The sequence below is a fragment of the Mesoplodon bidens genome (genome assembly GCF_964165515.1).
Source record: "Mesoplodon bidens genome assembly, chromosome: 15".
In the NCBI taxonomy this organism is placed as follows: domain Eukaryota; kingdom Metazoa; phylum Chordata; class Mammalia; order Artiodactyla; family Ziphiidae; genus Mesoplodon; species Mesoplodon bidens.
Window position 1 is genome coordinate 25,573,045 of NC_138171.1, and position 26,895 is coordinate 25,599,939.

The window sequence follows — 26,895 nt, forward strand, 5'->3', positions numbered from 1 at the left end:
AGGAGCCACTCTGATCAGTTTGCTATGCTCCTTCCAGATGTTTCTGGACATTTGTAAACATGCAACAGATAATTACAACAGGCTGATTCCATGTCAGGTTCTGGGGACACACGTTCCCTCCCCTCATGGAGCTCTCAGGACCTGCTGGAGGAGACTCAAACAAATGAGAGGATCAGGGAGGGCTTCCTGGAAAAGGTGGTGCTTGACCTAAAGCTGTAGGATAGAAGAAATTAACTGAGGAGGAAGAGGAAGAACCACACCAAGCAGGAGAGGGCCACATGGGCAAAGGCCCCCAGGGCCCTGAGGACCTGAGAGAAACCAGTGTGGCTGGAATCCTGAGGTGAGGGCCAAGGCGGAGAGACGTTCAGTCTTGGGCTTTATTCAGGGGACAAGGACCCCGGTGAGTCTGAGAGAGGAGTGACACACCCTGTTTTATAATTTAAAAGCTCCCTCTGGCTGCTGTGTGGTGGATGGATTGAAGAGGGGGCCAGAATGGAAGAGCGAGGGGGAAGAGAAGCCCGAGTAGAGCTTCAGAGTGGGAGGGAGGGTGACTGGGAGACGGTCCACACGGACCTATTTAGCAAACCCTTAGGTGGGCTTTCCTTGAGCCAGCCCCTATTTTAAGCCCTTCACTGTCAGTCGGCCCTCACAACAATCGTACGATGTGTCTACCCTTACCCCCATTTTGCAGAAGATACAGAGGCGCACAGGCGAAGCCACTTGCGGGGTTTGCCCACCAGGTGGCGCGCTTGTGCTTCTGTCGTTTGCTCTGTTGACCCTATAACGGTGCGGGACCTGCCCTTGGTGGGTGCGCGCAGCCCCTCCCGTTCTGTTCCTGGCTGTGTAGTACTCCACGCTGACCGTCATTCGCTCAGCCCTTACCGGGTGCAAATGACCCCTTGAGTGGCTCCTTAGTCCGCAGTGGCTGCCTCTCCGGGAGGTGGGGAGTCGCGGAGGTGAACAGTGTTGTTGGAATTCTGCATTGCGCGGCTCTTGCCGCCCTAAAGGCTGGAGTTTGCTCCCCTTTTCCAGACGGGGAGGCTGAGGGCCTGGAGAGGGGATGGCGGAGGGCCGAGCTCTCGGACTGGCCAGCGCGGGGGCCGGGCTGGGAGGGGGCCTCGGCGGCACTCCGGGCGGGGGCGGGGGCGGAGCCGCGGGGGGCGGGGCCCTCAGCCTCCGCGCCGGCGCCGATCGGCGGGCGCCCCCCCTTCCTGTGCCCCGAAGTCCGCGGCGGTGGCGTCCGGAGCCTGCAGCCGCATAGAGCCGGAGCCGAACGGGTGGCGGCGCCATGGCGTGCGCGGGGCTGCTCACCGTGTGCCTGATCCGGCCGCCTGCGCCGGAGCCCCCGCGAGCCCCCGCGCCCGCGCCGGCCGCCGGGCCCGCAGGACACGCGCTCTTCCAAGACGTGAGTGGGGAGCGGGCCGGGGGCGCCGGCGCTGTGGCCCTGGGGGTGGTGTCTCTCGCGGTGTCTCTCCAGGTCTCTGTCGTATCTCTCCCTGTAACTCCCTGGACACTGTCTCTCACTGTCTCTCCCTGACCCCGTCTCTGTGGCTCTCTCACTCTGCTTTTCCCTGTCTCCATGTCCGTCTCTCTTCCTCCAGGTCTGTTGGGGGCCCTGCCGCTGCCTCTGGGTCTCTGCCTCTCTCACGATCTCTCTCTGACCCTGCTCTCTCTGTTTCCGTGTGTCTCCCTTATCTTTATCTCGCAACCTTTGTGTCCCATTCTGTCTCTCATTCTTTCTCTCTTTCTCTCTTCTTGTCTCTGGTTCAGTGTCACTGTCCCTCCTGCCCCCCAACCCGGAACCACCCCATGTATGTGTCTGGCCGTGGGGGGGGTGCTGTCGACCCTTGATCACAGGAGCAGTCAAGTGTCCGGGTTGACCCAGGCAGGGGGGCCTGGAAGAGGAAGCAGTCCCCTGACTCCTGACCTGGTGCTGACCCCAGAGTCCCTTAGATCCAACCCAAGGATCCCACAGTTGGTCGGGGCTGCCCACAGTCATTCTCTGTGGTCTGTACACCCTCTCCTGACTGGCAGGTGGCCCTGCAGCCCCTATGGACACCAGCGTGGAGCAGCCTGGCCCCACCTCGGTCACTGCCCTGAACTCTTTCCCCACCTTTCACCCCAGCCCTCAGCCCGTCCTGTGCCTCTCATGCCCCCACTCCCAGAGGTCCCTGCCAGTGGGAAAGGCTGTACTCCTGCCCCCTCCCCACTGTTCCTAGTGACTCAGCACTTGGCCACAGTCCTCCCAGCTGGAAGGGACCTGACCCTCCCACTTCCCAGATGGAAAAACCAAGGCCTGGAGGGTTAGGGATATGTCCGAGATCACACATGGAGGCAGGGGCACACTAGGGTGTGGCCCTAGGTGTCCTCATTCTCAGCTTAGTACCCCTCCCCCACTCTCACCCCCCCTGTATCTCCAGGCTGCTGGGTTGCTGTGTGGACCCCGAGCCAGTGGCAGACCTTCTCTGAGTCAGGCTTCTGGCTAGGGATTACATTCATCCCTGAGCCTCACTGACCCAAGAAAACAGCCAGAGGGAAGAGGTATTCAGGACCCGGAGCTGATAGGGGCTCTCTGTCCAGGCTTTGGCCTGCCCCTCCTTGCCAGGCCTGCTGGTCTCCTATTTGCTGGGCTGCTTTGGGTGACCTGGGAGTCTCTGGTCCCTAGGGGAGACAGGGACCAAGTCTTGACTCTACTCCGCTCTTGCTGCTTCTGCTGCCCTTCCTGTCTGCTTCTCCATGAATACAGTCTGTCCACCCTTGCACGTACACATACACACACGCACACACACGCACACAGGCCTGCCCAAGACCCTCATACTGAGTCGGCCTCATAGGAAGCCCCAGCCCTGGAAGGGTTAACCCTGGGCTGCTCCCCTGTGTGCTAGTGGGAAAACAGGTACCCACAAAGAAAGGACTAGCCACTACCTGCATGTCAGGGTCTTCAACAAGCTCACAGAGACACAACCCGCAGTGGGCAGAGTCTGGGACAGACCATAGCCACACAGCAGAGTTGGGGTTCAGGTCTGGGATGGGTGCCCAGGATACTCAGGCCGCATCTTGGCCCATTTCCCCACCTTCCTCAAGCTGGGACCGTTCGAGGGCTGATGCATCCGACAGAACTTGGGACTGACTCTGGGTGTGGGAGGTGAGGGTGCAGAGAGCTGGCTTGGAGCACCCCCACAGGCCAGGCCCGCAGGAGAAGTGAGCAAGCAGTGGGGCCCGCTGTGTGCTCTTCCTGGGCTCACCTTGCTGGAAAAGCTCCTGCAGGGCCGAGCTGGGCAGGGAGCTGGGACCATGCTGGGCAGGAGGAAGGGAGACGCAGGGGGCAGGCCAGCCAGCTGGGGCTCTGTTGAGTTGGGTGGGAGCCTCTTGCCTCCCAGCTCCCAGCTCCCATCCATGCCCTTTTGTCCTTTAGGTTTTCCGCAGAGCAGACAAGAATGGTGAGTGTGGTTTCCCCTGGGTCCCACAGTGGGGGCATGGGTGACGGACATCAGGGAGGCCCAGGGGAGGGTTGGGGGTTTGGGGGCACAGCCTAGAATGGAGAAAAATCTTGAGAGGACCCAAATCAGGAGAATGAACCCAGGTGTCCTTCTTGGAGGAAGTGTTGTTTTGAATCAAGTTTGGCAGGATGGAGAGTGGAGGAAATGTAACTTAGCCAGAGGCTGGAGGTGGGGGCTTATTTTCATGCAGTGCTCTGGCACACTGGGGGGTACTTCTCGTATATGACCTTATGTTGTCCTCACACTGCAAACTAGGTGAGAATTCTTTACCCCATTTCACAGACAAAGGAGCAGGGGCCCAGAGAGGTAAAGCAGGCTGCCTGAGGTGGTGGGCCTTGAACCCAGGTCTAATGTGATGCTTGGTCCCAGGCTCCCTGTGTGAGGGGCTTGGAAGGGTGCGGTCATGGAGATGAGGCCCTTTGGGGGATTTTATCTTAGATTTTTAGAGTGCTCAGTCACTTTCCGCATTACCAACCACCTGGACACAGGGAGGGCTTGGGCAGGATGAAGCTAGGTCCAGGGAATCAGCTCCTCCTGCCCTGGGTGCTGGGCAGTCTCGGACTCTGGTCTGGCAAAACCTTGAAAGCTAAAGCAGGAGCCATTAGGGGACCCTGCAGGCAGGTTGCTGCACATAGATGACTCAGAGCAGCCCACGGTGCCTTGATTGGCCAGTGGAGGGTCTGAGCTGAGACAGCCCGTCAGCCTTGACCTCACTTTCAGCTGGGGGCTTCAGACCTGTTTATGTTTCGGCCTCCTTGAGAGAGGATTGTGTCCCCACCCCTTGCCCCTTCTCCCTGGGTCTCTTCAAATTGGTGGAGACCATTTGTTCCAACCGGTTGATCAGGGCACATGGTCTCATTTGGATCACAGCATCTTGTCTGGGGAAGTTCAGACCCTCCCCCAGCTCCACTCTCCCCACCCCATCTGCTTAGAGACCTCACAGGTAATGCTCTTGGCCTCTGCTACATGCCCCCTGTGATGGGGAGGTCTTTCCCTCCTGAGCCAGCCTCCTGCTACTTACAGGGGCTCCACTCTTAGGAAGATCTTATCTGACTCCCTGTGGCTTCTCTGTGAAGGGCCTGGGTCCAGAGCACAGAGGTCCCCTCCACCCTGGAGCCACACTGGCCAGCATGTGGGGCAGAGACCCAGCCCCGAGTCCTCCAAGTGACATCTGGCCCTGCCATGATCTGACTGTGACCCAGGCTGTTGTTCATTTGTTTCTTCATTTGGCAAACATTGAGTCTGTACCCAGTGCTACTTGTGTACTGCCCTGTCCCTTGGGTGCCTGCAAAGTGGGCCCTGTTGCCTTAAGTGGGCACCTCTGGGGGCCCCAGCCCTTTTGTCCCCAATGGCCAGGCCTCCCATCAAGCTCAGAATCCCATTCCACTTGGCTGGGTGGTTGTGAGATGCTGCAAAGCCTTCAGTGGGCCTGGATCTTGTGGCAGGGGTACAGCCAGGGTCAGGGATACTGACTCTGCTCTTTGTCCACCCACCCCGCCCAGATGATGGTAAGCTCTCATTTGAAGAATTCCAGAATTACTTTGCCGATGGGGTTCTCAGCCCCGGGGAGCTGCGAGAGCTGTTCAGCAGTATTGACGGGCATCCCTCTGAGTGAGTACTCAAGGGGGATGTGTGCGCCGCATGTAGATGTGAGGCCAGGCTGTCCCAACCCCACTGTGTCTCCTGCTGCTTTGGTTCCTTATGGAGGATGAGGGGGGCAGAGGGAGAGGGGTGCCAGGGCTCGGTGCCAACTTTACCCACCCACCTACCCCCCCTCCCTGGCTCCAGCCTTGCTCATCACACTGCTTCCAGCTGGGACCCCAAAATAGCCAGGCCTGAGTCACCACCTATGGTTCAGCCCACAGGTGCCCCCTCTTCCAACTCCTGCTTCCTGCAGGGACCAGAGGATGCCTGGGGACAGCTGGCACCCGCCTGCTTCCACCCATGGATGCAGGTGCTTCCACATCTACAGGCCTTAGTGCGAGTTTGCTTGCCTTCTCTCCTGCTTCCTCATATGGGTGCACACACATGCACAGCTATCCCTCCCTCTCACTTCCCTTTCCCCCATCTCCTTAGAATAAATCCTAGGCTCCCATGTCCTCCCATGTTCTCAGGCTTGGGCTGGACCCTTTGTCTGCAGTGCTACCACCTAACCACCACCAGATACTGCAGTCAGATTTCTTCTCCTTCAAGGCCTAACTTAGGCAGCCCCTCCTCCAGGAAGCCCTCCCTGACCTACCAAGTAATACTCCATGCCTTCTCTGCATTTCCGCAGACCTGGGACCTGGCTCCCCCTTCCCAGCTCTAACCACTCCTCTCTGGCCTGTGTTCATATCTGCCTCCCCGGGCTGAAACCCCCTTGGAGGCAGAGAGTGGGACTGAAGTTTTGCCCTCAGAGAGTGTTTGGTGGGCTGATAGTACCCATGCTCCCCCTGTCTGTCCACTGAGCAACTTAACCTGGGGTGGAGTCAGAAGTTGCCTCCTTGTCAGCCTGAGCTGGGCAGGAAGAGGAGAGGAACATTGGCTTCAAAGTCCCAGTTTACCAGGCCCAAGTCAGTGGGTCTGAAGGGTGCCTTCTCTTTTCCCTGTAGCAATTTGGAAACGGAGAAACTGTGTGGTGAGTAGGCCCATGGGAGCTCTTGTCTCCCGGGACTCCTGGGCAGGTGGGTGTGATGAGAGGCTGTTGCTGGTGTCCCATGGAACAGGATCGGCTGGGCTCAGGGTATGAGGCCTGGTTGGCTGCTGGGGAATTCCAGCTTGTAAAAGGGGGGGTGGGGGTCCGGGAACCTTTGAGCACCTCCTCTGCCCTCAGACTACTTCTCTGAACACCTGGGCGTCTATCGGCCTGTGCTGGCTGCACTGGAGTCGCTGAACTGTGCAGTGCTCACTGCCATGGACACCACCAAGCTGGTGAGTGGAGGGGCTGATGGTGGGGGGCCCAAAATGAGGGCAGGGGGTGTCTGCTGTGCTGTGGCAGCCTCCACCACTGGGCTCAGGGCTGTGGAGCTAGACGCCTGGGTTCTAATCCCAGCTCCCACTTTCTGGCTGTGCATCTTACCTCTCTGGGCCTCAGTTTCTTCATCTGTAAACTGGGCATTATAATAGAACCTACCTCCAGACATTTGTTGTGACAATTAAACGAGAATGAAGGCAGGGATTTTTGTCCGTCTCGTTCTCTACTCTATTCCCAGCACCGAGACCTCTGCCTGGCACGCAGTAGCCTCGTCACACCTGGAGCTGCTGCTGCTACTGCTTTTATTATTGACCAGACCTAACTGTTGTGGGGTATGAAGGCCAGCTCCCAGCAGGGATGGGCTGTGGGGGAGGGCACGCTCACACACATCCAGAGGCTCGTACTGGTGTGTGGAGCTTGGTTGTGGGGCAGCCTAAGGACATGTGTGAGTAGGCAGGCATGTGTGAACCCATGTGTTTGTGTCTGTGTATGGACATGTGTGCACAAGCATAAACAGTGCTCACGGCCCGGGCTCCAGGCCCTTGGATGGTATTTTAAAAACACCGAAAGGCACCCCTCCCTTTGTGTTCTTTTTAAGAAATGTCTCCGCCTGAGGGGGTGAGGAGGGAACAGTGAGCAGGCCTGGGATCGTGCCTGACCTCACTTTGAGGCTCTCAGCAAGTTGATGATCATCTGAGGACAGGGCTTCCCCTTCTGGTTGCTTTCACATGGGATTTAGTAGTTTTTCAAAGGGTCATCCCTTGGGGCCTGGCATGGGATGGGAATCCAAATGGTATATGATGAGGGGTTGGTATGTTATGATGACTTCCATATCTGTGGCCTGGACACAGATGGGGGCATCGCCTTCCTTGTTGCCATGGAAACAGGGCCCTGGGGGTGGGCCCCTAGACTGGCATTCTCTGAACTGGCACTGGTTAGTGGGGATTCAAACTGCAGGTCAAAGTAAGGGCCCCAGGGGTCCTGACCACCTCCTCCTGGCCCAGAAAGGGGTAGAGGGTGACCCATCACCACATGACTCTGCCAGCTCCAATCACTGAGCCTTTTATCCGGCACTCAATGCCTCTGATAGAGCTGCAGCTCAGCCTGCCAGGTGTCTGCCTCTGCACCCCCCCCCCCATCGTGGCACCACCCCCTCCAGTCCAACATGAGTCAGTTGAACACTTCATGCACCAGCCTGGAGCCACATTCCTGGTACATGGCCCGGGTCATCCAGTAGCATTGGAAGGAATGCAGTGAGGCCATCATGGAGCCACCTGTCCACACTGCTGTGCCACGCCCGGGCTTGGCCACCAGGCGAGGCTGCAGTGCCCCATAACCATGCCGCCAGCACTGAGCTTCCAGCTCCATCTCCAGGCGCTCAGTGAAGCCAGGGAAAAGCGTGGAGCTACCGGCCAGCACCACGGTGTTGGCCAGCCGTGTCCGTAGTGTTGCGGGCATCCTCTGCAGTGCCTGGAAGGCCAGGGTGGGCAGTCCCAGCGTGGCCTAGCAGACCCGGCTGGAGGATAGGTTCCGGGCAGCGGAAGCGCTCGCTGCTGAGGCAGACAGAGCACCCATTGCCTAAGTAGAAACAGACAGGATGGTGGCGGGCAGGGTTACGGAGGTCACCCTCGAAGTCCAGCGACACATAGCAGCAGCGCTTCTTGAGCTGTGTGATGACCTTGCGGGGCAGGGCATGCAGTCGTTGATCGGGGCAGGCTGCCACCAGCAGGTCCCGCAGGTAGCGTGACAGAGTACTGCCTGCCATGTCCAGCCGGAAGGTGGCCTCGTGCCACGAGTGGCCCGCATAGATGGGTGTGGCGTGGCACACACCCGCGCCCGCCTCCAAGGCCAGCCCGCTGAACGCGCCGACAGAGCAGAGCGCCAGCAACGCGGTGCTGGCCATGTGGCACGCGGGCACTGCCAGGGCCTCGAACAGCATTTGGGCCACCCTCTCGCGGCCCGCGGGCGGAGCCGACGGCGAATCGCTCACCAGCACCGGCCACTGCTCTAGGCACACCCGCAGGCCGCCAACCAGCAGGCGCTCCCACAGCCCCTCCAGCGCCTCCCAGTCCACCACCACGCCGTGCTTGATGGGGTGAGCCCGCACCACGCCGCCCGCCAGCTCGCAGCCGGGCGCCCCAGGCAGCACGGGCCGGTCCCAGCTGGGCATCAGGCTGGAGCTCTTCAGTACCAGGCGCGGCTGCTCCTCGCCCGCGAAGCCCGCCTTGGTGAAGCCCGAGCCCTGGTCCACCACCACCGCGACGCGGCCCAGCGAGGGCAGCCGGCGGACCCGGCGATTCCCGGACAGCGACGCCACCTTCGGGCCGGCCACGCCCTTCAGCCCAAAGCTCCGCCCCCGGCGTGACAACCCCGCCTCAGCTGGATTTGATGGTGGCCCGCCTTTCAGCTCTTGACTCTGCTTCATGGGCCTACGTCCCCGCGTTTCTGAGCTAGAGAACTATCACTCTCATTCCTTGGGCTCTGCCCTCTGGTCCTGAAGTCCCACTCTTCTGGCCGGAGTGGAGGTCTCTTTTCAGCTCTTGGCTCCGCCCCTGGGCCTGAGGCCCGACCTTTGGTTCAAGTGTCAGTCTCCGCCCTAACTGGGCTCTGGCTCAGTCCCTCTTGGTCCTCCTCTGGCTCAAGGCCCCACCCCCTCTCTGAAGACTCGCCTGGGTGGTGTGGCTCCGCCCCGTAAGTAAGCCCTTGCTGAGGTGGATGATGAGAGGGCCGCTTTAAGAGATTGAGAAGCCTCCAGGAGCAGCTCTGAGAATGAAGGGGCCTTGTGGCAATGTTTTCCAGACATATATCCCCCTTGGGGACCCAGGAGTCCAGCCCGGCCCTTGAGACCCTGGCTGTCTCCCGGCACTTCTCAACTGGGCTTGACCGAAGTATTGTAGTTCCTGGTCGTGGAGTTGGGAGGGGGTGGTCAGAGAAGGAAGGAAAAGCACTTGGACTCATTGTGACCTCAGTTCTCAACACCTGCTGTGCTTTCGCAGCCTCTACCCTGATGAAAGCGCCCCAGACCCATCCTCTCTCCTGGGACAGGGTCAAGGGCAGTGATTTTGACATCCAGGGTCGGGCCTCAGCCACTCAGCCCAACCAATTTGATTCCTTCCCAAACCACTTCGGATTATCTCATGTGCTCTGGCCAAATGTGCGGCCCCTTCCCTCTCAACGCTGAAGAGAAAGCTCTTAATCATGGATCTCCAGACACCCTGAAGACCTCTGTGTGCTTAGCCTTCAAGGGCCCAGGTAGCCCACGAAGGGATCCTACCTTCAGAGGCTTACAAACGTGGACCTGAGTTTGTGACTCAGTTCTGAGGCTGACTCACTGTGCACTGAGCAAGTCCTAATCTCTCTCTGGGCTCAGTTACTTCCTCCGAAAGGTGGTCGTCCTCACACAAAGGAAATAGTCCACGTCTTGTCTCTGCAGGGTCTCTCTATTCTCTTTAGGACCATTCTGCTTGCAAGTTGAAGACCCATTCCGGTGAGCTTAAGCTAAAATACGGACTTTTATCACAAGGATCTTGTATGTCTTATGGATACCAAGGCAAGGGTGAAATCAGGTTTCAGGAAAAGACTGGAATCAGGGCCTGACTGCCGGCCTGTGGGGGATCCAAGATGTTCACTGGCTCTGCGTTCTGGTTATATTCTTCTCTAGACTGGCTTCAGCCTGTGCACATTCCTACAGGAAACATAGTCTCCTACAGCTCCTAAATGACAGACCCAGGGAAGGGGCTGATAGGACCAGCTTGGGCCAATTGCTTATGCCAGGAGGTGTGGCCACATTGAGGAACGTGGTTACCCTGATTGTAACCATGTGGATGGTAGGAAAGGGTCAGTTCTCACAAAGCAGCAGGGGAGATGCTATGGGTAGTACAGCCTCCAGCCTGATGCAGGTGATGTGGTGTTGACACTGACAAAAGTGTCTCTTCAGCAGAAGCTGTGCCTGTGGTTTTAGTGCACTGGGACCTTCACCCCTGATGCATCTGCCCCCAAAGGGGGCATTCTGATGTTGGTCTCCAGTGGAATGCAGGCTGCAGGTTTGGCAGGGCTGGAGGGGGTAGGGTCCGGAGCTGGCTTTGGGACCCAGGAGAGAGAGAAGCAGCTGGGTCCCGCCCACAGAAAGCGTGCAGGGCCTCTTGTGGGTGAATTAGGGAGGTGAACCTCGAATTGAAGACCACAAGTGGCAATACGGCCAGAGCAGGGGTGAGGGTGGAAGTCACTAAGAAGCCCTAGAGGCGAAGACCGAGGCTGGGGGTCTGGACCTGTACATGCCAGTAATAAGTTTGGCCGTTTCCCTGTGCAGAGCGGAGAACCAGTGTGAGCTTATGAGCGGGAGCGTGAACTGCCCTACAGATCAGTGGTTTGGAAGAAGCCTTTGGTTGCAGTGTGGGCAAGAGGATGGGACAGGGTCATTTGGGAGACAAGTGACTGAGGTGCCTTGAGGGTTACCAAGCAGAGTGGGTTAGGAGTGAGGGGTCAGAAGACCAGGGACCCCAGCCTCTCCTCCTGGGTGCTCTCACAGGCAGAACGTGAGTCTAAGCCTCAAACTACGCTGACCATGACACCTTCACACTTCTTCCCCAAGGTGGTGGCTTTTTGCCTGGGACCTTCCCTCAGCTTAAGAAGGACCTGTGAGTGCTGGAGACTCTTGGAGCTGCCTGGCCTCTGCTGGAAGCAGGCCCCTCCTCCTAGCGTGGCCAAGCCTGCGTTTGCCCAAGCTCTCTTCCATTGGGCCTGCAGAGCCGTCAGGATCTGACCCGGGCCTGGAGCTGGAGGGGAGAGGAGCGGCCTCCCTCCACTGTGGCAGGGTGCCCCCCACCCCCCGCCAGCCCGGAAGAGGGGTTCTGACTCTTGGGTCACAAGAAAGGAGGAAGCAAAAACAGCCTTGGCTCCAGGCCATGGCTGTGGCTCTGCCTTCAATACGCCTGTTCTCCCCTGTCTCGCTCAGGGCCTCAGTTTCCCCCACCGCAGCTCTACGCCCCGATACCTCAGACAGGGAGGGCTACAGGAGCCAGGGTTGCTATGCGCTCTTTATTGGTATAGGCTGGGGTCCGGAGGTCCGGTCCACGCACTCAGTGCCGTGGGCGAGGGCAGCGGCGCCGCTTGCTCGGTTGCTCCTAGGCAGCTTCGGCGTAGCCGCCAGCCTTGCTCTCGCTCAGCAGACGGGCGTTGAGCCTCTGCCAGCCAAGTGCGGCCTTGGCCCCGCCCCCCGCGCCGGGCCCGCCCCCGGGCCCACCCGCCACGAGGCGCCCCTCCTCCTGCAGCCTTGCGTCCAGCAGCAGCAGCTTGACTAGGATCGTCTTCGTTTCGTGCCCACGCGCGCCCTCGCGCCGCTCAGCGCCGTCGCCCGCACCTTGCAACGTGGGCGCCGCCACCTGGCAGCCCACGGGGCCGCCCGCCGCGTCCTCACCCGGCCGCCCGGGCCGCGCGCCGGGGCCCACCGTCGCCTCGGCTAGCTGCTGCCGCTCGTCCAGGAGGAAAAGCAGCACGATCTTGGTCTGGGGGTGGGGGTGGGGGTGGGGCAGGGGCGTGAGGGGAAAGAGCGCGCCCCACCTTCCTATCGGGGACCCTCACCCAGCCGGGTTCTATCTCCCAGGACCCTGCCCCCTCTACGTTTCCGGGACTCCTGCCATCCTCCCAGCCCGGGCAGGGGGAGCTGGGGGAGGCAGGCACCCTGCCCTCCTCGCCCAGGATCCTGCCTCCCCTCTGGAAACCCTCACCCCCGCCCCCACCAGGCTGACCTCCTGAGACCTCACTCCGGTTATGTTTATGAAATCCGCTGCCTGCCCTCCCAGCCTCGATGCTGAGACCCTCACCCACCCCGGCCCCGGTCCAGGGCCTCTGCCCACTTGAGGAGGGGGAATGGGAAGGGGGCATAAGGGAACTCCCTGTGCCCAGAGCCCCAGTGGCACCAGCTAGGGCTGATTCGCCATGCCAGGCCCTCCACCCATCTGTCCACCGTTGGGAGAATCCCCTCGTGCTCCCCCTCCTCGTCCCAGCATCCCCTCCTGTCCACCTGTCCAGGTCCCCTGAACTCCATCTGCCCCTTTCCCCCCTGGGACTCACACTCGGCTTCTTCCACTTGAGGTGGTTGAAGAACTGCTGTTTCCGCCAGGCCTTGTCCATGTCAGGTGGCCACTCCTTGCGGGCCTGCTTGGGCACTTTGGTCCTCTTGTGGGAACTGTTGTTTCCCATGGCAGGGCTGGTCATCACTGGGGGGCCCGGCCCACGCTGCCTCTGCCCTGCCCTCTGGCTGGGGGTCCCCTGCCCCGGCTCTGTCCCAGGGAGGCCACATTGTGACCTCATGGGTCGACCTTACCAGCTCCAGGCTCCGAGCTGCTCCTCCCAGTACACACGGGCCAATCTCGGCTCCATTTACTCTGTGACTTCTGGCCTTGGTTTCTCAGCTGTAAAACTGGGCTAATGATGATAAGTGAGGCGATGCTTGTAAGGTGCTTAGTGGTGAGGAGAGGAGTTTGTGGGACCTGGGTTTGAATTCTGACTCTGTCGCTAACTAGTGGTGTGACCTTGGCCAAGGTAATCAACTTCTGTAGGCCTCAGTCTTTTCATATGCAAAACGGGGTCAATTATGTTTCCTGTAAATGATTAGGAGGATTAAATGAAACTCTGCTTCCAAACAGGGCCTGACTCAGAATGGGTGCTTGTGTCAGCCAGGTTCTTTGGTTGTAAACAACAGAAACTGATCAGTCATCTTAAGCACCAGCAAGGGAATTGATTGGGAGGATTTCAGGAAGCTCAGAGGATGGCCAGGAAGTCTAGAGATGAGGCCTGGAGAAGCCACTGGCCTGTCTGGGAATGAGAGGTCCCCAACCCCCTTCTGTCCCGGCCCATGATGGCTGAATTGAGGCAGGTTATGGGCAGAAGATGAAGGCCTTGATGTAGGTGCCTCTGGAGCCCCTTGTGGAGGGGGGCACCGCAGCTCCCCAGGACTCCCACCCTGTACTGTGTGTGTAGGTGGAGTGGGCAGGTTTCTTGTTAGAATTCTGTTTGACCATGAAAACAATGGCAGTTCTTTATTGAGAACTTATGTGCCAGGTACTAGGCTGAGCCCTATGTAGGAGATAACTCACTGGAGCCTCTCAACAGCTCAGCGAGATGGCTATTACCATCCCTGTTTTATAGGTGAGGAAACTGAGGCACAAGGAGATGAAGGTAGCTGGGGAGTCTCTGAGCGTTCCAGGTGGGCAGGACAGGGCCTGGCACATGGTGGTCCTCCCTGTCTCTGCCTGCCTTGGCAAGGGCTGGGGGAAAATGGTGGTGTAGATGGGGATCAGTGCTGGGATGTGTGTGTGAGGCCAGCGACCTGCTGTCTTGTATCTGCAGCTCCTAGTAAGAGGTGTTCAGTAGGGCTTCCCTCGTGGCACAGTGGTTGAGAGTCTGCCTGCCGATGCAGGGGACATGGGTTCGTGCCCTGGTCCGTCCGGGAAGATCCCACATGCCGCGGAGCGGCTGGGCCCTTGAGCCATGGCCGCTGAGCCTGTGCGTCCGGAGCCTGTGCTCCGCAATGGGAGAGGCCACAACAGTGAGAGGCCCACGTACCGCAAAAAAAAAAAAAAACAAAGAGGTGCTCAGTCAATGTGTGTTGCATGGGTGAGTGAATGAATGAATGGATGAATGAATGAATACTAAGCCTGTGAGTTTGGGGCCAGCTGGTGAGTATGGCGCCATATCACACTGTCATTTTGCCTCGTGGGTCAAAATTGCCCTGCCCCACCCCACCCAGCCCAGTCTAGCTGTGCTGGCAGCCTCACTGGCTGAAGGTGGGAGCCCCAACAGGGAAAGGGCCTTGAGGGCCAGAGAATGGCAGATGCTTCTCTGTGAGCTGGCCTCATACCTCCCAGTAAGAGAGGCCAGGCCCAGACAAGGAGGGGGTCCGGGGTGTGCTCCCCATTGAGTCCCAGTGCCTTTCTGCTTATGCCAGGTCTGCATGTCCTCTGCTCTTTAGGCTGCCACTGTTGCTCTGATGAGCAGGGGGTGGGGTGCAGGGGGCAGCTCCCCATTCAGAAATGTATGCTTGAAGCCAGGAGATGCTGACCATGCCCCCTCTGCCCCCAGGAGTATGAGCGGGCCTCCAAGGTGGACCAGTTTGTGACACGCTTCCTATTGCGGGAGACGGTGAGCCAGCTCCAAGCCCTGCAGAGCTCGCTGGAGGGGGCGTCAGATACCCTGGAGGCCCAGGCCCATGGCCCACGGTGTGTGAGGAGCTCTGCCCACCTGCGGGTCCGGTTCATGAATACCCCTTATCTCCATGTGTCAAGGCCCTCAGCTTTTATCATGTTCCATGTTCTAGTATCCTGGAGCCCACATTCTTGTTCTTAGGCAGGGAGGCCAAGAGGGGTGAGCAGGGGTGGCTGGCTTTGAGCTCAGTGTCCCAGGAAGCCTGTCTTACCCACCCAGGCCTGTGCTGGGGCCCCGGTGCCTGGCCCCGTGAGTCTGGGAGCAGCGGGCTGACCCTCCACTCCCCTCAGGTCAGATGAAGAGAGGGTGGAGGTGCAGAGCAGGCCCCGAGGCAGCCGGCGGGCAGGGCGCAGGGCCCTGCGGAGTGTCAGTCGGTCACTCACCTGGTCTCCTGGCTCCTCTGACACAGGTGGGTGTGCCTGCGGTGGGATGGGAGGGCACGGCATCCCCCAGGGCCCCAGTGTTTGCTCCTCCACTTTCCCTCAATTCGTCCCAAGAAGCCCCCAGCCTGAGGGGGCCCGTGCCTGACCCCCAGGGCAGAGCTCAGAGGCTGAGATGCACTGGCGACTCCAGATCAACCGTCTCCAGGAGCTCATCGACCAGCTGGAGTGCAAGGTGAGTGGCCGTGTGGCCAGTGCCCCGTGTCTGTGGACCTTTTGGGAATCCACCCAAGCCAGGCACACGCCAGGGACCTGGCCCACGCTCTGCATCCCTCACAGGCCCCCCGGCTGGAACCCCTGCACGAAGAGGAGTTTACCAAGGGGCCCAACTCGGTGAGTGTGTGAGAGGGGCAGGCAGCTGGGTGTGGGAGTCCGGGAGGAGATGATGAAGTGAGGAGGTTCATGGGGCCAGCTGCCCTCAGCCTCTGTTTTGTACATATGCCCCCTTCTCCAGGCTTGACCCAGCCCTTGTCCCCTGGGCCTGGCAGGCAGGTGCTGGGTTCTGGCCCTTGCTCTGTGACCCTGCAGAACTCTGTTCTTCCATGGGCGTCAGTGTCCCTTGTCTACAGTTCTGAAAGCTGGGTCTGGAGCAGTGTGGACAGAGGCTAAAGGGGGCAGGAGGAAGTGGTGCCATACTGCAGGAGAGTGGGACAGTGGCTGGATCAAGGCAGCAACCTTGGTGATGGGAAGAGGAGGATGGTGTCAGGGAAGCTGGGGGCCAGGCTGGGGCAGGAGCCCGACCTCAGGGTTGGCTGGGTGTGGTGCAGGACAAGAAGGGCGGGGTCGTCCTGGAGGCCACAGCAGTCCCTCACCCCATGCCCTGCCCTACCCCACCCCAGCTGACCAGGCTGCCTCTCTTGCCAGCACATCCTCGTGGCCCAAAGGCAGGTGCAGGTGGCAGAGGAAGCCCTGCAGGACTTCCACCATGCCCTGTGCTGCTACGTGGACTTCACAGGGGCCCAGAGCCATTGCCTGCAGTGAGTCCTCAGCCGGGTGGTGGGCCGGCCAAGGTCGGGGTGGGGGGTGAGCACGAGGAATGCTGGGACTGAGCGTCCTGGGCCAGGGCTCTCGTTAGACACCCCTGGCTAGGTGGGCAGAGGTGGTGGCAGCCCAGGCCTGGCCTGGCCGTCTCTTTGGCCCTGCAGTGTGTCTGCCCAGAAGATGCTGGACAATGCCTCCTTCACCCTGTACGAGTTCTGGCAGGATGAGGCCTCCTGGAGAAGGTATGAGTGGTGGTCTAACAGCTAATGTTTATTGAGTATGTGCCCTGGAGTGAGTCAAGCCTGGGTTCAAATCATCCTCTCCTATTCACTGGCTGTGTGACCTCAGGAGAGTTACTCCTCTGAGCCCCAGTGGCCTCCTTTTCAAAATGGGAGTGATCATAGTTCCATCCTCTTATCACCCAAATGAGATGACATGTAAAGAACTGAACACAGTGCCAGGTACGAGGTAGGTGCACAATGAATACACACCTTTACCACTGTGCCACACCCTATGGCATAGGGCCTATGCCACACGCCTTGTGTGTTATTTCATGTAATCCTCCCGGTATCCCAGTGAAGTGGACACTATTGTCCCCATTTCACAGAGGAGAAAACTGAGGCTCAGAGCCACTATGAGGAAGGACTCAGATCTGAAACCAGGCAGCAGGACTGGGTGGGAGTGGGGAGCTTTTAACCATGTGGTCCCGATCCTTGGGGACCAGCTCCAGCCTTGGTCCACTCTGCGGCCCTCCCCAGGCACCAGCAGTCCGCCTGCAGTAAGGCCTTCCAGCGCATCCTCATTGACCACCTGCAGGCTCCAGACACCCTCACCACTGTGTTCTTCCCAGGTGGGCTTCAGCTCCCAACCCTCTCCACAGCCCTGGGAACTGGGGGGAAGGGCAGTGGGCACCTGATGGCCTCTGACTCCCCACCTCTGACCCTCAGCATCCTGGTGGATTATGAATAATAACTGAGCCTCACCTGCATAAGCCAAGGACCCTGGAGCCCTGCCTGCCTCCTTCTGGAGCTTCTGGACTGGTCAGCTCAGCTCAAGACCAAGAACGCTGCCACCTCCTATACCTGGGGCCTGGCTCTCAGAGGCCTCCCCTCCCAGAGCCAGCTGGTGGAGAATCTCTCAGCCCAGGGATCAGAGACTGGGCTGCTTGCTTTGTATTTCTTTCTTTAACAGTGTATTTTACTGCTCACAGCTTTGGCCTCTGAGGCACTCTGGCATCTGTCTAGCTCAGGAGGCCTGGATTCTGGTCCCCTCTGCCCCTGCCTTGCTGTGTGACCCAGGGCAGGTCCCTTCCTTCTCTGAGTGGGCCTTGGGCTGTCTGGCTACCTAGTGGGTGCCTGCTTTCTTCTTGCTATCTTGGGGCCAGGCTTCTGCTTTTCCCCAACCAGCTGCAGAACCAGGGCTGATGCTCAGGGACTGTCCATACCCCCGAACTCGACCCCCGAGGCTGGGCTGGATCAGTCTGCAGTCTGCAAGGACCTGGGTGTCCCCATCACCCTCCTGGGCTGGCAGGCTACTGACTCTTTCAGCACCTGGGGCTGCACCAGAGCCCTCTGCAGGATCCTGGGTTGGTTTGCATGTCATTTGCATATCATCTGCATGCTCATGCCCACCCATACTAAGGGCACTATGGGAAGCCCCAAGGTGACCTTGCTAAGTAGCAATAATTTGGCTCCAGAGTCACCTGCTGCCCCCAGATACCTCTGAACCCCAGCCCAGGACCCCAGCACAGAGGCAATAAAGGCAATAGTCACCTCTGGCATCGGGTCCTCTCTCTCCCTTGGCAAGAAGGCCAGGCCCCCATTCCTGCTGATAGTGGGAACTTAATCATGGCCAATCCAGGTTTCCTCAATTCAGGACCCTCTCACCCCACAAACCCTGGTTCTAGGGTCGTTCCTTGGAAAGGAGAATGGACATGGGCTCTGCCTTAATCCGCCCCAAATCCTGGGGGTTCTAGCTTCACCCCCACTTCCTTTGCCAACAGGGTGTGGCATGGAGCTGGGGACAGGCCACAGAACCCTCTCAGGGTCCCAAATAGCATGGCCGATCCCTGTGAGAAGACCTGTCCCCAGACAGAACCTCCCCCGCCCTTCCAGGCTGGATTTGTCACCACCCCTACCACCTGACAGAGCCATAGGGCAGTTCCAGGAGAACAACGGCTGAGTCGTCCTGCCAGCTACTGGTGGAGTCTCCTGTGAGCCGTCCTGGGGGAAGGGACTTGGGCCGTGGGGGGAGGTGACCAACACGGAGGGAGGTGAGAGGTGGCTCCACAGGATGCGGGCTCTAAAGGGGAGGCACATGGCACCACAAGAGCAGAGGCTGGCCTCTGACCTCGTCTGGAGGGTGTTGGGGTCAGGAGATTTTAGGCAGAAGAAATGCATAGGTTCAGGCTCTGAGGGGGAGGAAAGCTCGCCTCAGAACTGAAGGACGCCCAGAGGCGGGCTGAGGCCAAGGCGGGGAGACGGCAGGGCCGCACAGGCACTTCGTCCTGAGGAAGCTGTGGTCGGTGTGAAGGGGTGACTGGCCAGTGGGCTGAGGGACATGTCACCAATGCGCTTGGCTGCCCTGGTGGTGCCAGGTCGGGGCTGGGCCCTGAGGCATGGCCAGGAAGGCACCTCAGGGTCGATGTCCTAGTTGGGGAGCTTTCTCCCCAGGGACCCCTGTAGGAGTTCAGACTTGGCAGGGACAGAGAGCTGCTCCCACTGGCCTGGCCACCCAGGCCAGAGAACCAGCACGGGCGTCCCTGGGGGCTCCTTGGCCAGCACCACACCAGGCTGCACCATGCCACCCCACTTCCTAGACTCCTGGCAGTTCCTAAAAGTGCTGCCAGCACCTGAGTCTCTCAGGTCTGGGTGGCTGGAGGAGGTGTCAGTATGTCTTTGCTAGAGAAGAAGGCCATCCAGGGGGACATAATCCTGCTTTCTGTCCTGTGTTCTAATTCCTTCCATTCCGTTTCCTTTACGAAAACAGTACCAACAGCAAACCCTCAAAACTAAAAAACTTCCCATTGCCTTCTTTGAACAAAGATGCTGAAATTCTTAAGCTCAAGCTGACACATCTTTTTTTTTCTTTTTCTGCGGTACACGGGCCTCTCACTGTTGTGGCCTCTCCCGTTGTGGAGCACAGGCTCCGGACGCGCAGGCTCAGCGGCCATGGCTCACGGGCCCAGCCACTCCGCGGCATGTGGGATCTTCCCAGACCGGGGCACGAATCCACGTCCCCTGCATCGGCAGGCGGACTCTCAACCACTGTGCCACCAGGGAAGCCTAAGGTGACACCTCTTAAGTGGGTGCCACCCTTTGCCTGTCTCATCTCACCCTGCAATGGAGTTGTGAAAGTTAACACTTTTTTTTTTTTTAAAGATGGGCTGCATCTTCCCTTCCTTGCTGAAGGCTTGGAGGTGCCAGGAAGGGTCCTGCACGTGGAGGGGAGAGTGTCAGTCCTACAGGGTTGGGGAGGGCCTCTTGGAGATGGTGATGTTGGGTCTGAGCTGTGAAAGAATAGTGTAGCAGTCTCCAGACAGATGTGAGGGGCAGACAAGCAGGGAGAATGTTGCAGACAAAGGGAGCAGAAGGAGGAACTGCAGAGTGTAAGGGATTGGAGGTGAGTGGGGAGGCCAGGCCAGAGGGAGTTTGAATGATGTCTTGCAGGTAATGGGGAGGTGGGGGGTTGCCAGACAGGGGAGTGCTGTGGGCGGGTGTGGAGCTGGACTACAGACAGGAGCCTGGAGTTACAGCTACAGGGAGAACAAAGTTCTGAGCTGGGGCTATGGGGGTACTGAGGGACCCAGGCCTTTAGGTGTGTCTACCTATCTCTCGCAAGCCCACATTCATTTCCATGCTGCCATCCCCCCAGGGCCCCAGGTCTTGGCCACCATCATCTCTGGCCTGAAAGACTATGGCAGCCTCTTCACTGGGCTTCCCTTCTCTACTCCACCCCGCAACAGTCCACTCCCCATAAAGGAACAGAAAGAAGGGGTTTTCAAAACATCACCGTGGTGACCATACTCCTCTGGCTAAGACCCTTCAATGGCGCCCCCCTACCTTTAGCACCAAGATCAAGTTTGATTTCTTGACTTGGCATTCAAGGCCCTTAGCAATCAGTACCCACTCGCATTATGTGCAGCCTCATCCCCCTAAAACACTCCAGCTGAGCTGGGCTATTTGCAACCTCAGTCCCTAGGTTTGCAACTCCCCTTTAGAACTTTGTTCCCTCGCATCCTCTACCCCATCCACTCTAGAATTGCCTCCTTAGGATTTCCCTGGTGGCGCAGTGGTTAAAAATCTGCCTGCCAATGCTGGGGACACGGGTTCCAGCCCTGGTCAGGGAAGATCCCACGTGCCGCGGGGCAACTAAGCCCGTGCGCCATAACTACTGAGCCTGCGCTCTAGAACCTGCGAGCCACAACTACTGACCATGCCCCTAAAGCCCATGCTCCGCAACAAGAGAAGCCACCGCAATGAGAAGCCTGCGCACTGCAACGAAGAGTAGCCCCCGCTCGCCGCAACTAGAGGAAGCCCACATGCAGCAACGAAGATCTGACGCAGCCAAAAATAAAAAAATAAAAACAAAAAAACCCAACCACTGGGCACCTGCTTTGTGGCAGGTGCTGGGGATGGCAAAATGTCCAGGGCTGGTGACAGCACCCAGGTCAAGGCCAGGCAGAGTACCGGAGCTGGGAGGTCACCCACTCCCTGCACCTGCCTCCTCACCTTCCTCCCACCTGTGCTGGTGACTCACCTGCATACATCAAAACCTGTCCTAGGCACTGGGTCAGTGCCAGGCCAGGTGCTGGAGAGACAGCAACAGTCTAGGTGGCTGCCACTGCCCTCCTGCTCTCAGAGAGAAATATGCACGCCAAATCCCCTTAACACAGACCCTGATGGGTCGAAACAAAAGGCTTTCGAGAAGTTATTCTCAGGAATTCCCTGGCGGTCTGGTGGTTAAGACTCTGCACTCCCACTGCAGGGAGCATGGGTTCGGTCCCTGGTCGAGGACCTAAGATCCCTCATACCACGCGGTGCGGCCAAAAAAAAAAAAAAGTTATTCTCAAAACAAATACGACTTGAGGAAGACATCAGATTCCCAGCGGGATGCTGGGACAAAGGTGAATCCTTAAGGACATCACATACTGGCAGAGAGAAAGAAAAGCAGGTTGGGATGGCAGCCTCTGTTTACAGGGGCTTCCTGGGTGCTAAGCCCTATGCTAAGGGTGACTCCCATATGATCACATTCACCTCAGAACAGCCCAGTGGTGTAGGCACCATTAGCATCCCCAATTTACACATGAAGAACCAGAAGCTCAGCAAGCAAGTGCTTGCTCTGAATCACACAACTGGATCTACTCTCTGGTACCAAGAGCTACTTGCCGTCAAACGTGAACATCGCTGAGCAAAATTTCAGGCATCCTCTGGTAATGGAAACGCTGGAGGACGGTGGCAGCTTTAACAAAGGAGGGAGTGAGGCCAAGCCCTGGGGCTGCACGATGGCAGACGGGGCAGCAAGAAGAGCCATGGAAGCACAGCACGAGGTGGAGGGTGGATCTGATGTGGGCTTTTCAGAGCTTAGCCCTCGGAAGGTAGGTGGTGTGGGTGCTGAGTACTCATCATTTCTGCAGCTCCCTAGGAGGCACCCAGAGAAAGTCAGTTGAGTTCATGGGGCAGATAGGCAGCCTCAGAAAAGGTTGTTGCAAAGGGGAAGGCAATGGTGCCGGAGTGTGCACTCCGGATGGGAATCTGGCTCGTGGATGGAGGCAGCAGAGGTAGCAGGTCTGATTCTGTCCACAAGAGGGCGCCTGGCACCAGGCAATGAAGCCGCCCTGGAGAATGGGGGGTGGTTTGTTGCTGGTTCCCCGATGGTCTTGGGAGAGAGGATGTGGAGGACGGGATACATCCAACTCACTGCCTTGAAATTCCAGCACCAGAAACAAGCACAGACGGGCAGGATGAGTTCAGGTCGACGCATGTTTGCTCATTCTGAGAGTGTATCATCTCAGGCCAATTATTTCCCTTTATACTGAGTAAGTTTCTTGACTGCCTCCTTCGTAAAATTTGAAAGGGCTCTTCCCTCGAAACCTGCCTTCCAAAAGGAACAACTCGTTCCTTTTTTTCCATCTCCTTCTCATACAGTAATGCTTCACTCATTTTGATTCATCTAATCTGCCATTCAGTAGTGCACTATTTATTTCAATGATTGTAATTTTCAGAATTCTATCTTCAAATCTGCCTTAGTCTCTTACTTTTGGCTAATTTTTTTCCAGCACTGTCTTTAGAGGTTTCATAGTTATTTTATATTCTGTGTCTGATAATAACAGTACTGAAGTCCCTGGGTTCTAAAGCAATTTTTTTTTTCCTGTTCAGGAAGCATTTTATTGTTGTTCCAAGTTTAAGAATTTTCACTGACAGAAAATCAACACTTAGAAAATCTGCATTGCTTTGCTCAGCTTCTGAATCTTGGTTTTTGAAGACATATTTCTCTCCAGTACGGACAATCATTCCACCCGTGATTGATGGCTCAATATTAACTTCCAGTTTCAACACTTGGCCTTTACTTAGAAAGCTCTTCAGGACCGTTTTTAATTCAGCAAGAGTGGCTTCATCTAAAGGAGGTACGGTGGTAACTGCAAGGTACTTCTCCACTCTGGACACTCATCATAGTAGAAAAGTCAGAACTATGGCTCCAGGGGTATTGTTCAAGCGACCATTTTCAGCAAGCAAATTGATCCAACCGGATGTGAGGGGAGAGAACCTTTTTTTTTTTTTTTTGGCCGTGCCGCGCATGGCTTGGGAGATCTTAGTTCCCGACCAGCGATCGAACCCAGTCCCCTGGCAGCGAAAGCGTGGAGTTTTAACCACTGAACCGCCAGGGAAGTCCTGAGAAAACCTCTCTTTTGCTATCATGTCATTTAGGCTTTTCATCTCAATGTAACACTTTACATAGGGATTCATAATAGAAGCAGCCATTTCAGGTTCCTTCAAGATTTGTGCTACTCAACGATTCTTTTGCTACTTGCTCCAGTTATTCTGTTTAGATGCAGCAGAATAAAGAGCAGTGGCATAGCGACCTTTGATACCATGTATCTGAACACAGGCTTGATGGTGGCCTCACAGACTTGATGAATGGCCTGAGCACAGATGTACTGAAGCATCGCACCTGCCGGGAGAGCCTGGGCACTGCTGGGGCAGCCTCTTCTCCTGGGAAGCTGTGGGTCAAACCTGAGTTGATGAGAGCTGAGTTAATTTTTTGTTCCTGCTGACTGTTGCTCACAGTGGCTCATTTGCTTGGACATGAACGTTAGTAACTATCTTGGACAATTTATACTTGGTTGATATGTAATCATATGATTTTTCTCTGGAGGATTTGCATTTTTGCTTCTGCCAGATACCAGGAGATACAAGCCTGGAATCCTCTTCATTTCTCAGTCCAGGGATTCTTTGACCTCTGGAGTAATGAGAATCTGAACCTCAGCTCCAGGAGAGAGCAGACATAAGAGTAGTCTCTGGCCAGTTTTTCTCTTTCTTCCAGCAGGACCAGAGAGATGTTCTCTGCTCAGTTCCCTTTGCAGACAGGTCAATTTTCCCTGCTTGCCTTTTCAATGAGGCCAAAGCCAGTGCCCTGGCTTTAGGGAGAGGTCCCCGTTTTGTTTCTCTAGTTTGTACAGGCTCAAAGCTTAGTGCCACAGTCCCCCTAGAGGTAATCCCTCCAATTCTTGACTTCTTGGAATTTCTTTTGCCCCCAAGCCGCAGTTTTCCTCTACTGTACCCAACTACCTTTGTGGTTTCAGCTTACTCTTTTTTTCTGTCCCTTGGGGATTTCCTAAACTTTCTCATCTGTGACCTCAGCAAAAAAAGTCAATTCATTAGAATTTATCTGGCACCCAGGTGTTTTATGATAATGGCAACATTTTCAGCCTATTTATATAGCAAATTTAACATGGTATTTTACTATATTATCCCAAGTGCCTGGGATCATTTTTCCAGGGCTAAGGCAGACTGTGGATGGTTGGCTTGTCTACCAAATATGCTTTTGTGCTAGACTGACAGTCACGAGGCTTGAGATCCTGTAATTGCTGAGTGGTGGACTGCAGCGCCGGGCGGCTGTTGAGAAAAACTGGCAGTTGGCACCATCTGCACGAATCAGCTAAACCCACACCTTGCCTTCTAGGGGCAAGGCCAAGGTCATCCTCCTCCCTACCCTGAGATCTAGTAACCAACCCTTGCCTTTGCATTGTGGGGGCCTGTGAAGCGGATGGTGCCAACAAGCCTCTTGCGCAAGGCTGCTCAGAAGTAGTTCTAGGGCCGAGGCCAGAGATGGGTATGCGGGTGACAGGAGTGAGGCTGGGGCCAGGTCCTTGGGAAGTAAGGCCTCAGGTCACTGGTTAGGAAACTGGACTGACAGCCCAAGACTTCATATGTACAGGTACACACAGGTGTGCCTGCAGCAACCTGTGTCATGTCACAGCTGGTCAGACCACCTCAGACCCATGCAAGTACTACTTGGGTCCTGTCGGAGGAACAGCAAGCTGGTGGGCTTTCAGGGAAAGCAGTTTAAACACAGGCTTCAAGCACCCCAAAAAAGTTCAGTTCTAGAAATCCCACTCTGGAAAATTATCCCAAAGAAATAAATCATGCTAAAGAAGATGTTCACTTCAGTATGTTAGGGAGAATTTGAAAGCAATCCAACTGCCCAACAGGAGGTGAAGAGTTAAATTATGGCCTTGAGGGAATTCCCTGGCCGTCCAGTGCTTAGGACTCCGGGCTTTCACTGCCGAGGGCCTGGGTTCAATCCCTGGTTGGGGAACTAAGATCCCACAAGCCGCATGGCACAGCAAAACAAACAAACAACAGAAAATTATGGCCTTGATTAAATCATACAACCATTAAGCAAATAAATGCGAAGGCAACAGTGAACTTATGATTTAGCCTCAGTATAAAAAGGAAATGAATGAATATTCCCAAATCCAGCTATGTTAAAAACGTTTAAGGAAGTAAGAGTTATTAGAAAAAAGTACCTACGGATCCAGTACCCTATTTTTCAGACTTTCTGTGGTTGTATTTTCCTCATTAAAAGATTGCTTAATGGTGAAGAGCTAACAAGGAGTTGGGAGTTATCTGTAGCTGTTGTTGGCATTTGGCTTCCCAGAGGTCCAGAAGCTGGAACCGCCTTCATGGCAGTACCTCCTGCGTTCATTCCTCTGGGTGCTCTCAAGCCATAGCAAGAACCAGTGGAGCCCCAGCCCATCTCTGAAGATCGAGGAACAAGGCAGAGGGGACGTAGAAGCCTGACGGCAGGACGTCTTACAAAACTACACGCACCACCTTCCCTCCTAGTCCCATTCCAGCTTGAGTCAGAAAAGGAATATAGCCTTTTTATTGACTACTTTAAGTAGAACAAACTAAATACATATTGAACAGTTTTGGTTCATTTATGCAGTACATTAAATAAGTTATGCACAGAGTTAAGTAACAAAAGTTCCTATCAGAGTAGAATGACAAAGCACAGAAAAACCGACTCTACCGCATCCCGTGGGTGGTTTCACATTCATCATCCCCCTTCAAAAACCACGCTTGGATCAATTACAGGAAAAGATCTGTAAAAAATAAAACACATGGAGGTTAAACAATACACTACTCAATAACGAAGTGATCACTGAAGAAATCAAAGAGGAAATAAAAATATACCTAGAAACAAATGACAATGGAGACATGAGGACCCATAACCTATGGGATGCAGCAAAAGCAGTTCTAAGGGGGAAGTTTATAGCAATACAATCCCACCTTAAGAAACAGGAAACAGGGCTCCCTGGTGGCGCAGTGGTTGAGAGTCTGCCTGCCAATGCAGGGGACACAGGTTCGTGCCCCGGTCCGGGAGGATCCCACATGCCGCGGAGCAGCTGGGCCCATGAGCCATGGCCGCTGAGCCTGCACGTCTGGAGCCTGTGCTCCGCAACGGAAGAGGCCACAACAGTGAGAGGTCCACGTACCGCAAAAAAAAAAAAAAAAAAAAAAAAAAAAAAGAAACAGGAAACATCTCGAGTAAACAACCTGACCCTGCACCTAAAGCAATTAGAGAATGAAGAACAAAAAAACCCCAAAGTTAGCAGAAGGAAAGAAATCATAAAGATCAGATCAGAAATAAATGAAAAAGAAATCAAGGGAACGATAGCAAAGATCAATAAAACTAAAAGCTGGTTCTTTGAGAAGATAAACAAAATTGATAAACCATTAGCCAGACTCATGAAGAAACAAAGGGAGAAGACTCAAATCAACAGAATTTAAAATGAAAAAGGAGAAGTAACAACTGACACTGCAGAAATACAAAAGATCATGAGAGATTACTACAAGAAACTCTATGCCAATAAAATGGACAACCTGGAAGAAATGGACAAATTCTTAGAAATGCACAACCTGCCAAGACTGACTCAGGAAGAAATAGAAAATATGAATAGACCAATCACAAGCACTGAAATTGAAACTGTGATTAAAAATCTTCCAACAAACAAAAGCCCAGGACCAGATGGCTTCACAGGCGAATTCTATCAAACATTTAGAGAAGAGCTAACACCTATCCTTCTCAAACTCTTCCAAAATAGAGCAGAGGGAGGAGCACTCCCAAACTCATTCTACGAGGCCACCATCACCCTGATAGCAAAACCAGGCAAGGATGTCACAAAGAAAGAAAACTACAGGCCAATATCACTGATGAACATAGATGCAAAATCCTCAACAAAACACTAGCAAACAGAATCCAACAGCACATTAAAAGGATCATACACCATGATCAAGTGGGGTTTATTCCA

General features: G+C 56.0%; 3 protein-coding genes and 1 pseudogene across 13 annotated transcripts; 1 reads left to right on the forward strand and 3 right to left on the reverse strand.

Moving 5' to 3' along the window:
• Window positions 1-1,224: 1,224 nt before the first annotated feature.
• On the forward strand, window positions 1,225-17,846 carry LOC308628721 (N-terminal EF-hand calcium-binding protein 3). Of its 10 annotated transcripts, none has more exons than XM_081255982.1 (14): window positions 1,225-1,405; window positions 3,416-3,440; window positions 5,003-5,111; window positions 5,359-5,454; window positions 6,092-6,117; window positions 6,313-6,410; window positions 14,536-14,672; window positions 14,949-15,067; window positions 15,156-15,273; window positions 15,378-15,431; window positions 15,963-16,075; window positions 16,244-16,321; window positions 16,838-16,929; window positions 17,027-17,846. In XM_081255982.1, exons 1-14 carry the CDS (start codon window positions 1,289-1,291, stop codon window positions 17,042-17,044), a joined length of 1,200 nt encoding a protein of 399 aa, XP_081112108.1. In that variant the 5' UTR covers window positions 1,225-1,288; the 3' UTR covers window positions 17,045-17,846. The 10 variants fall into 10 exon arrangements, 9 of the variants coding, with proteins under 9 accessions (XP_081112108.1, XP_081112110.1, XP_081112111.1 ...); XM_081255984.1 differs by having other exon boundaries at window positions 15,159-15,273; XM_081255985.1 differs by having other exon boundaries at window positions 15,194-15,273.
• Window positions 7,624-8,356, reverse strand: ACTL10 (actin like 10; the record flags this gene model as incomplete). Its single annotated transcript, XM_081255991.1, is given in 2 exon segments — window positions 7,624-7,948; window positions 7,950-8,356. Coding segments are annotated over 2 exon segments (732 nt in total).
• On the reverse strand, window positions 11,577-12,654 carry LOC308629033 (uncharacterized protein C20orf144; the record flags this gene model as incomplete). Its single annotated transcript, XM_081256478.1, has 2 exons — window positions 11,577-11,957; window positions 12,526-12,654. The coding sequence occupies 2 exons, from the start codon at window positions 12,652-12,654 to the stop codon at window positions 11,577-11,579; spliced, it is 510 nt and encodes a 169-aa protein (XP_081112604.1).
• A 4,666-nt stretch (window positions 17,847-22,512) lies between the features above and the next one.
• LOC308628296 (ATP synthase subunit O, mitochondrial-like) lies at window positions 22,513-23,385 on the reverse strand (annotated as a pseudogene). Its single transcript has 3 exons — window positions 23,354-23,385; window positions 22,980-23,298; window positions 22,513-22,844 (listed from the first exon to the last, which is right to left on the reverse strand). The product of its transcript is annotated as an ATP synthase subunit O, mitochondrial-like (transcript).
• Between the last annotated feature and the right edge of the window lie 3,510 nt (window positions 23,386-26,895).

What these genes read in the sequence shown, in the direction of transcription:
- LOC308628721 (XM_081255982.1), top strand. Translation starts at nt 1,289, where the DNA reads ATGGCGTGCGCGGGGCTGCTCACCGTGTGCCTGATCCGGCCGCCTGCG. An exon ending in GACACGCGCTCTTCCAAGAC is followed by an intron (nt 1,406 to 3,415) that starts GTGAGTGGGGAG and finishes TTTGTCCTTTAG; the next exon opens with GTTTTCCGCAGAGCAGACAA. An exon ending in CCATGGACACCACCAAGCTG is followed by an intron (nt 6,411 to 14,535) that starts GTGAGTGGAGGG and finishes CTCTGCCCCCAG; the next exon opens with GAGTATGAGCGGGCCTCCAA.